Source organism: Scomber japonicus, chromosome 23 (genome assembly GCF_027409825.1).
Source record: "Scomber japonicus isolate fScoJap1 chromosome 23, fScoJap1.pri, whole genome shotgun sequence".
Taxonomy (NCBI): Eukaryota; Metazoa; Chordata; class Actinopteri; order Scombriformes; family Scombridae; genus Scomber; species Scomber japonicus.
In genome coordinates this window covers 5,964,231-5,975,563 of record NC_070600.1, presented here as the reverse complement: position 1 = coordinate 5,975,563, position 11,333 = coordinate 5,964,231, and the positions used below count along the sequence as shown (strand labels likewise).

The 11,333-nt window shown below is 40.7% G+C and overlaps 1 protein-coding gene across 5 annotated transcripts in view; it reads left to right on the top strand.

Moving 5' to 3' along the window:
- Window positions 1-11,333, top strand: part of kcnc2 (potassium voltage-gated channel, Shaw-related subfamily, member 2) — a 90,172-nt gene continuing 78,839 nt past the window's right edge. For all 5 annotated transcript variants that reach the window (XM_053313771.1, XM_053313770.1, XM_053313769.1 and 2 more), the window contains exon 1: window positions 1-555. In XM_053313771.1, coding sequence (XP_053169746.1) covers window positions 1-555 — 555 coding nt within the window. The remainder of the gene's footprint in view (window positions 556-11,333) is intronic.

The window sequence follows — 11,333 nt, the reverse complement described above, 5'->3', positions numbered from 1 at the left end:
ATGGGCAAGTTTGACGACAACGAGAGGATAATCCTCAACGTCGGGGGCACCAGGCACGAAACCTACAAAACCACCCTGAAGACCCTGCCGGGGACTCGATTGGCCCTGCTCGCCTCCGACTCGGACATCGACTCCGTGCTGGATCAGCTGCAACAAGTCCCCGGCTTCATCGAGTACAACGCGAGGACCAACGAGTACTTCTTCGATCGCCACCCGGGTGTGTTCGCCTACGTCCTCAACTACTACCGAACCGGGAAGCTCCACTGTCCGGCGGATGTGTGCGGACCGCTATTCGAGGAGGAGCTCTCCTTTTGGGGCATCGATGAGACGGACGTGGAGCCCTGCTGCTGGATGACATACCGGCAGCACCGGGACGCAGAGGAGGCGCTGGACGTGTTCGAGCTCAACGTGGACAACGGAGAGGACGACGACGAGATAGCGAAGAGGCTCGGGATTGAGGATGTGGCTGCCGACGGTAATGTCAGCCTGTGGAGGAAGTGGCAGCCGGTGATCTGGAATCTATTCGAGGATCCGTACTCCTCCAGGGCGGCGAGGGTAAGGGCGCACCGCTGCGTCTGGAGCTCTCCAAACACGCACCATATAACCCCATTTTACTCCACACTTTCAGCTTTCTTCTCACACACACATACACACACACACACACACACACACACACACACAATCACAGCAGCTCACACTCAATTTAGTTAATTCACCATACATCTTCCAGAAAGAGTAAAGAAACTAATTAATAAGTTTGCATAAAGTCTCAAAAACTTTCTTTCCTCTAACATTTGAATCTGCTCTATCGACTCATTTCACTATAATCAGTTATTTGAGCGCATGACTTGGAAACAGGTGCAATTATTCCATTTCAAAATAAAGCCGATTTTTTTTTCTCCCATTTGTCATAAGCAAACAAGGTGTTAACACTTGGTCAGGCTGGATATTCATAGCAGTGTATTTTAGGTGTGTAGGCCTGTGCCAAACACAAGGCTATAAGCCTACATTTGATGCACTCCGATTCCGTTTATTTTAATCTGTCCTATATCTGTGTTACTCCACTCTTCCTGATGCATAAGGGTTGTGTTTACTGGGTTACAGCTCTAGAAATGTCAATTCAACAGTCGCTGCGTGCTTGAGTTTAAGGGAAAATCTCACCGGGCTGCACCCTGATGCCCCCAAAAAATGTGTGCAGTGCCTATGTTTGTCATTCCTTTTACATCTTCAGTGTGTTTTTTTATGTGCAGCTTGGATTAAGAGGTTTTATCTGGCGAGATTTGACATCTCACCTAGTAAAACTGTTAATGGATTTTCTGTCTTTTTTTTGAATTACCACAGGAAGGTTAATTGCTAGGAAATAACACTCACACTCATAAACATGAAGTATCCTCAGATATAGACACAGCTGGATCATGTGTCGGCTGTTCATCAGTGGTTAAAGACACAATGCCATATCTGCAACAGTTGTGTATTAAGACAAATCTCTTTAAGGGAAGGGCATGGGGGGGGGGGGGGGGGGGTTGGTTAGCTGGCCTCAGGCTGCTGGTGAATACTGGGGTAATGAACAGTAAATGGTTTCCTCATTGGCAGGCTGTTTCGGTACGAATGACCAAGTGATGATGTCATGTTGTGGGAATCGTGCAAAACTGTTCAAAAGATTCATGATGTCACAGAGAGTTTAGTCATTTGAGCTGGAGATGCAAACATGATACTGCTGCCTGTCGCTAATATATGCAGCTACAGTTCAGGTTTGTCTGACGGAAGTGTTAAAATGTGATTTAACACTGAGTCACACAGGCTGGAAATGTGCTGCTTGTGTTTTTCATGGCGGTCCAATGCAAAACACCCTGCTGTGACATCATTAATATGGGCGTGGTTAGATCTACTTATTTTAAAGTTTTACACTTTATGTATTTTATGATGCAATATTCACTTTTTAACAAAGGCTTCACACAAAACACATGTTATGCCTTCAATTTCTGATAGCTCATATTCTCTGAACAAATATCTTTTATATCGGAAGTTAATGAAGAATTTAAAGAACAACTTTAATTCTAAAAGATGTATTAGTTTTCAATGTTTGCCCTAGATCACATGTCTAAGACTTAGGAACAAGATTTAGAACACTATTAAACACAAACTGACACTTTTGAGACTCTTCTGGTGCAAATGATGCTGCGTTGTCTATGTTTCATAAGCAAAACCTTCAAATTATACTTTGCTCTGTATTTATTTTCTACCAAGCATACCCTCTAGATACACAACACACTCTCTTGCATTGTATCACTGCAGTGCTACAAAAACTCCAAAGAAAGATTTTTTCATCTAACAGTCACACCTAAAGGCGACAAATCCACCCAGAGGTTGATATTAGCCCATAATATTGCTCCCAAACACTGTGTGTGTGTGTGTGTGTGTGTGTGTGTGTGTGTGTACAGCTCAAACTTCTCGGCAGCATTGATCCAGACATGCTGGAATTGTACTTTAAAATGCACAGAAGCTGTTAGTGAATTTCATATTTATTTACCGTACATCTAACCAACATATGAGTTAAGTAGAGTGATGCACAATGATAAAGGTTGTCTTAATGCATTTCTTCTGTCTTTATACTGAAGAAAGTAGTTCCCATCAATGCAATTCTCCTTTATTGAGCCAGCATGTTTACCTCAAACTTTCATAAAGACGAGTGAAGCTTATTGACAAAACTCTACTCTGTTTCTCAACTTCTTTATAGCTTCTGATAGATAAAAAATGAGATATTAGACCAGATTTACTATTAACTATAACTATTACTATTTATACTCCTCTTTAATGTGTACAGGTGGCAGTTTAAAACAGGAGTACATGAACTTTTACATCGCGGATAAGATTATTTTTATTTCTAAATCAAACAATAACTTGGTTTATTTAATTAATTTAATCTCAGAAGAGTGAAAGATGCCTGTTACAGTCTCTCAGACAGGCCTGTCACATTAATTATCCACTTATTGTACAATAACCTAATTATCAGCATCATCATGTCTATATATGGACTTATCATACAGTATGATACATGGACATGCCCTTGATCATTTTTTTGACCTCAGTATTACCACACTATACATTAGCAGCTAAGAGGCTATCCCACCCCCTTTGCATTATTCTGCTATTATATTATCATGATATAATTGGTATAAAATTATCTTAAAAATAACAATAATATCGTTTATCGCGATTTTTTCGGAGACAATATATCGTCCAGCAAATGACAGTTCTACTCCCAGAGTCATGTCTCTCTTTATCTGGTCGACAGTCCAATTTTATTATATTTAAAATCATAAAAGACTAAAGTGATCTGCACATTTGAGAAAGTGCAACAAGAGAATTAGAGGCTTAAATTACAATGAGCAGTTTGACCTGTTGATTCAATCATTAGGTAATAGTTTCCTCTGTCACCCAATTCTTAAATCTGTCCATCTACATATTTAATGAAAGGAGAGGTGTGGAGTTGGAGGTAGGGGTGTGTGTGTGTGTGTGTGTGTGTGTGTGTGTGTGTGTGTGTTGGCATTGACCTTCCCTTGTATCACTCGTCCCTCTCGCCCCGATCCATCAGGAAACTTTCAGTGAGGATGAACAGGGATTTGTCTTTGTGTGTGAAATGAATACTGATAAAGAAGATACCTTTAGAAGTCTTTAACATCACACTGCAACCAATTTGTCAGCTAAATTTTACTTTAAGAACTTTAAAATCAGGCTTCCAGCGTTGTATGCCTACAATTTAAAATAACTGAGAATTCTGCCCATCCGTCATTCCTTGAACTCATCACACCAGATTTCATTACTAATTTCTTGGCGATGTTTTTTTGTAGAAGTGACCCCGTCAACAGAGGAACTAACAGGGATGTAACAGAGGTAAATATTTAGTTTCGGCGATGCTCCATTGGCAGAAGGAGAGTCGATGGAGCTGAATTCTGTGTGTGTGTGTGTGTGTGTGTGTGTGTGTGTGTGTGTGTGTGTGTTTAAGGCACACATACATCTGTCTCCCTGCACATGCACACACACACACACACACACACACACACACACACAGAAATGAAGCCACGTCACATTTATGTCCCTGCCACCTGTACGACTAATTAACATCCAGTTGTCCTTAATACCTGAACATTTCCTCTGTGGTTAACCTTTAATGTAAATCCAATAGCGGATTAAATAAGAGTGTGTGTGTGTGTGTGTGTGTGTGTGTGTGTGTGTGTGGGTGGGGGGTTACTAATCCCCCCCTCAGACAAGGTGTTAGGAGAGAGTAATGTGGAATTATCCTCCATGGAATTGAAAGGTGTGATTTCAGCCCTACTTCACCTTTAACCCTGACACCACACAAGTGACAGCATGAACTGTATAAAGTGCTCTTCTCTTTAAACTGCTGGAATTACACTCCATTTGTTGTAGTAGGCAGAAACGAAGACGGATTATCCAAAGTCCTCTAGACACTGATCAACGGTTGGCATTTGTAAAGGCTGACCCGGACCATTCTTGTGTTTAGCCTAAATAAGCCACCTTTTATTCTACCGCTTTAACTCTTATTATTCTCCATTATATACAGATCACATTCATAAAAGGGACTAGGAATGAGCTGGGGCAGTTAAGATGAAGAATTGTATGTTAAATTCAATGAAAGATAATTAAAGCTCTTTTCGAGAGAGAGAGAGAGAGAGAGAGAGAGGGAAAGAGAGAGAGAGAGAGAGAGAGAGAGGAAAAAAAAGATCCATCACACCTGTATATGCTCTGTGCTGCATTTGAACAATTTTCTTTCCAGACATTAATACAGTTACTGCAAACAAATGTGAGCATTTCCCCAGAAGACTACATCTAATTCACTTGTACACTTTATTTTCCATGTGAGGAAGCAGTAACAGCAGCAGTAACAGGCTCTTTAATACAGTTTTGAGGTACTTCTACTTTGCTTATTCCCATTATTTGCTACATATTTCTATTTCACTGCATTTCAGATGGAAATATTATACTGTACTTTTCACTCTTTTACATTTATCTGACAGCTATATGTATAATATTTTCATACCAGCCAAACATCAAACATGATGCATTGTTGAGTGTGAAAAACACAGTGTTCACATTTGTTTACAGTAATTACATCACAATTAATTTGAAGGTAGCACCTCATTTTAAAAGTCCCTCTATTCAGCATTTAAATACAGTCTATAAACATGAAGCCCGTAAAGTCTCAACCATCACATACTTGCCAGAAAATGTGTGTTAATTGAACTTTCTGACAAGTAATTAAAACATCATTAAATAACACTTTACATATTTGAGTTTTGTGTCATATTTAATACACCTGGAAATGTTTGCAATTTATTTTCTTTAATGAATTTTTTAAAACAAATTAAAACTTATTGAACAACATTTTTAAGCCCTTATATGTCATGCATAAAGCTCATATCACCACATACACATTGTTTTATGCATGATGATGATACATAATGCATGAAATGTGATCAAATGACACACATTACAGATGAATGACTTTGCTGTGTTTCATCTGATACACACATGTTCAACACTAATTGACCATAAAATAAACTACACAATATTTAGTAATTCAACATCTGTGCACTACATGTGTCTGATCAGATACAGTAAGTTCTTCATGGTGGAAAAAAAGGATCACACTGATAAGGTAAGCAACACTTACCTGATCACCCTAGGGGGGAAATTTAAAAGTGACGTGACAAAAAAGAAAATTAAAATAAAATAACATTTAATAAAATATATAATAAACAATATCTAAAATAATCTGTAATAATATATATACACTCCTTACACTGTATGTGTGTAATGTTCCTGGGTTTAAACAGTAAGGACAGCCTCAGGCTTATTAGTGGGAGTGGGAGCTATTGGGAGCTCTGGTGTTGGCTGATGGTATGAAAGAGCCCCCCCCCCCCAGTTGCTTTGAGGCACGTGATTGGATGATGCAGAGATCTCTAAAACTCATTTATCAAATATGAAACACTTTGCGTCACAGGGTTAAATACACTGTAATGTAGTTATGAGCTTAACGAGCATATAAAGATATTTTAAAGTGTGTTATTAATATACAGCATTAATCAGCAACTGTATTATAATATTTTATATTATTACAACAGTGGTTTCACTCTACACCAGCTTCTACTTATGGATGCTAACAGAAGGAGTTGTAGTAGTAACTCTAACTACATTACAGTGTCTTATCTGGCTGTCCAAAAAGCCTGTCACGAGCTTCTTCCTCCAGGTAAGCTGACCCCCCCCCCCCCATCAAAAAAAAAAAGAGTCTGATCTGTCCCTTTAACAAACTCGCTCTCAAGTGTTCATGTGCCAGCAGTCAGCGGTAGCAGGCGTGTTTCTCTGGGCTCCCCACGCTGTTTCTATTGTTGTAGCCATCCTGTTCTCTCTCTCTCTCTCCTCACTCTCAGTGCTGCCTCTTTAATCTGCACGCAGCTGTGTGTGTGTGTGTGTGTGTGTGTGTGTGTGTGTGTGACACAGAGTGAGGGATTTCTGGTTGTTTTTTTTCTTTCTTCTTGTTAATTGTTTCTGTAAAGGAAAAGAGTGAAAATATATATATGGCTGTTTTTCTATATGTGTGTGTCTGTGTGTGTTAATCTGTTTGTTTGTCCCTCTCATATCTCTATCTGTAGTCGGCCATTGCTGGAATGGGATGGTAACAAAAAAAAAGAGGAAAGACAAAAAACAAAAAAATAACACCACCACCACCTTTTTTCATTCCTCCATGTCTGAGCTCTGAGGCAGAGGTCCAACTCATGCCTGACTTTGTAGCCCCTTCCCCTCCCTTCAAACCCTTCCACACACTTTTCCCCCTTCAACCCTCACCCTCAAACCCCCCACCCCCTCCCATCCTCCCATCATGATCTCATCTGAGACTGCAGCTTGCTTTCTGCCACTTAAGAGGTTAAAAACCCAAACCGGCTGGGTGCCGCCTGCCGCACGCCTGAAGATACCAAAGCCAGGCTGCACGCTCAGCCTGCCTGTTGTCATGGCAACATCATTGCTCATCACCACGGCCTGTTTTCATTGAGATCCGTCCGGTCCATGGAACCGATTGATTTCAGAAACCTGCTCGACCGTGCACCCTTATTGCTCGGTAACCCCCCTTTTGCGTGCTCGCTTGTTAGTTTTGAGGCAGCGATGCAAAACAGAAAAAGGCGTTGGAGCATCACTAACTCAACTGATCCATGTGTGCATGTCTCCTTAACTGCTACCTTCACATGCTGTCAGAGGTGATGCGTTTCAGCGACCTAATCCCGTGTAAGCAGAGCTACAGGTGTGCCAGCGTCTCATCAGGAAGCCCCCCCCACCCCCCCACCCCCCCGTTGGATCATATTGTGCAGCATCTGAGGTGGTAGGAGGCCAGGAAATGTGCCCGATCCGCTACGAACAGACGGCGAGGCCTCGTCGAGTAAATAGAGTCTGACGCCGGGTAGGAGAGTGGGGGCAAATGGCTGGGACCGAGTGTGCGTGGGCGGTGACGGCACACCGCTGGGCATGTTTGTAGCCGCTGCCAGTCACGTTAATCTGCCCTGCCAGTCATCATCCTCTGCTGCTGTTAGTTGACTATAATAGCTCGGGCGGACAGGAGTAGCGAGCAGGGCTGCAGCTGTGGTAATTATGAAATAGGTTAGTATGAGTAAAGCTGTCACTGTGACACCTTTTGGTTGTTAAAGGGTTTAATATGATGCCTGCTTCTTTTTTTTAAACGTTCGGTGGCGTGTTTGTTGCTAAGCGCTCAAACACTGTGCTGTTCATGCACTGCAGTCTATGCTGTTTTATGTCTGTTGAGCATATTTACTCCACAGTTACTGGCAGGAGGCAGGAACAACACCTGTGAGGAACTAAGGATCAATCAATCAGGAACCACCATGGCTGACTGTTATAGGCAGAGCTACATGTCAATCATACAAATTCCCACTTAAACCATATATTCACTTAATAGATCAGCGATAAACATAAGATATACATGAGCTATAAAGGAAACTGCTGACATGACAATTATAGCCTTTAAAGTGAGAGAAATAATAACTCTTTCTTCTGTCCTATTAAAAATGAAAGCTTTAACACATAGGTAATACAATTAATCCTGACTCAATTCAACACACTCAGCTGTTCCCACAGCCTTATTAGATCTGGTATGACCACCAGCTTTATATACTTACTGCTGCAATGATGTTTCTCTACTCGTGCTTAATGTCCAACACTCTATGTAGATTGATTGATATAATATGGTGACACTGGTAAATAAAGAAACTGCAGTTAGATGATCAGATTTTAAATAAAAAATAACCACATTTATGGGAAAAAAGGTGCACATCTGTTTAAAACATCCATTATAGTTTTTACCAGATTCAAGTTTGACCTTGTGTACTTGCCGTAGTTGTGAGCACACACGGTCGTCCTGTATAATGAGAGATAGTACCAACATTTTTGGGTGTGTTCACTGTAAGTTTTACCTCAAAAGAAAGTGGTTTATTACTTTCTATGAGTAATAACAGTATATTCACCAAGTTACTCGCTAAGATCTGGGAATGTGGCAAGATAAACCCCCCCCCCCTCCAAAAAAAAAAAAAAACCAACAACTTTGATGATCCGATCTGCAAAATTTACTTGTGTACTTGCCGTAGTTGTGTGCACACATGGTTGTCCTGTGTAATGAGGGATAGTTACCAAAGTTTTTTGAGTGTGATCACTTTTAAGTTTTACCTCAAAAGAAAGTGGTTTAGATATGACACTAAACTAGATACAAGCTAAACTCCTGAAAAGTGCCATACACAATAAACTTATTATTATTAATTATACTTTAAGACACATCAACATTAGCTTGAACACTCATCTATGGTGGTTGCTGCCTGGTTTATGGCAGAAATTGCTGCTCATGCAAAAGTTCATACCAGTCAAATGAAAGAACATGAGGAAAAACTCGCCAGAAACCAGAAAATCAACCTTTAGTGAACAGGACACACCTTAATTAAATTCCATCATCATTATACTTCATCAATTGGTAAAATAGATTAACAAAGCAGATATTCATTTATACGATGGAGCATCCGCCACCAACACAGATGATATAGTGCAGGAACGTGTCTTTGTGTGCATTAAAATGAGAAAGAGAGAGGCCTGTTGGATAGTTAATGAAGGAGACTCGTTTGGTATGCATGATCGGACCCCCTTGCCTTCGTGGTTTCCTGCTATATACAGCATCCCATCAGGCCTTACTCTCTCAATCTGTCTCTTGGTCTCACCCTTTTTCTCTCTCTCTCTCTCTCACACACACACACACACACACACACACACAATGTCGCACACACTTGACCGAAATGAAGAACATGCCTGCTCTCTTTCTCACTTGCAAAGGGAACGTTAAATTATTACGCAGTAGATTAAAGTGCCATATTTGGCATATGTGATGTTGGTGTTACTCTGAGACCTAAAACTAGGTCTGTGTGACGCTTCCTTCCCTTTGTGTGGCCGTTGTGGATCTTTTGTGATTGTTGTAGAATGAATCAGTTTTAAAGTAATCATCTCGCATAGGACGGTTTTATCACAATTTGACTTTTTCTTTCTTTGTCTTTTGGAGTCCACCTAGCATATATTAATTACAAATACGCAAATCATTGTGTTTTTCCTTTAGTTGAATTATATATAAAGGTGTGAGGCAGGAGGAATGACGTAACAACACCTTGAAGGATAGGAGAGTAATGGATTGTGGGAAACCATTGCCATGGAGATGTTTTCGTCCTTGATGGAGTAGTTTGCAAAGAAAGAAGAAAAGCAGCTTGGACTCTCAAAAAGCAAAGAAAATCTACAAAGACGTTGGTCATCAGTCGGCATGACATGCATTTGATTATGAATGAAGCATTTTGGAGCATGAGACATAACATGCATGTTTGACTTTCCATGACGGCAGCACTCTTCTTTGTCTCCTTAAAGGTTTCTACAGGTGTTAAATCAGAAAAATGGTCTTTTCTTGTTTGCCTGCTCCCACCCACCTTCTTCTGGTTTCTACAAGTGCTTATCTAAAAAAAAAACCCCAGTACAACAGTTAGTCATAGGATCGTGTTAATATGTTGTATGTGTGAAAGAGAGTTTTTGGTGTGACAGTCACCTCAAAATGGAAGATGTGGTGGGTGGTTGTCAGAAAAAAATGCCCGACTCGATGCTAGCCAAATTGGACGAGCTTTATCGCTCAATTTGCAAACAGAAACCGATGTCGCCATGTTCGGAGACTGTGAGGAGCGCTGCCGAACCTGGAACAGATCAAAAAGAAGGAGACTGGTGTCAGGTTCTTCGAGGTCTATCTGAAAGATCCTGGATTATACAGTAGATAGATCGGCGTCAGGAGTTAGGAGTGCACTGAAAGAATGGGTTGGATGAAGATATCTATCATGCATTTATGGATGTGTCATGCATGTTAAAGGTGTGCACCCTTTTCCCCCCTCCGTCTTCTGTGCGCTGCCCGTCAACGGCCAGGAGTGGCCCCTGATGTGACCCACTCTGTCAGCTGTAACAGGCATACCAGTTGTGTTTGGGCTGAATGCTGAATAATTAATGCTTATCCATTCACTCTAAAAGATTGAGTGCTTCCGAAGGACAATGGATTTACTTGAAAGTTCTTTTTTCTCTGGCACTATTTGCACAACTCCCGAGGCTCATGCATTAAAAGGTAATTAATAAATCAGACTTTCAGGCTCATTTTGTGTTTCTTGAGTCTGTGCCTCAGTTGACGGAGTCACAGTGTTACAGAGCGCAGAGTGAATTCAATAAGAGCTGTTTAAGTTTAGGTTGAACCAATAAAAAATCCTTGTGTTTTCATTATTTCACTCAAACCACTTGTAAATAGTGTCAAAGTTTTTTTGTTTTTACATTTTAGGCCATTTAACAAGCTTATTTATTCCCCTATAACTCATGATATGTGTGTTTACTTTTTTAACTTTACAACCCTGACAAGAAATTCCAATTAAACCTTAATTTTCAGGTTGGACAGTTCACAAAAATGAGTTCAACTCAAGGTTGAGGTCTGGAGCTTTTGGTCGTATCACACATTCTTCATTAGCAGATTGAGTTTGCTCAGTTGTCAGATGTCCAAACTTTTTCATACAGTTTGGAACAAGCGGACCTTGAGTCGAGATTGATTTGCGAACTGCCGTTTAAAGGTCAAGAATAAACTGTCAACAGCGAGACGACACAGGTGAAAAAGTGAACCTTATCTAGGTCACATAACAAGGGCCGGGTATCAATCTTCACTGCTTCTTTGGCACAGGTGGTAATGTGTCCGTATGGACGAC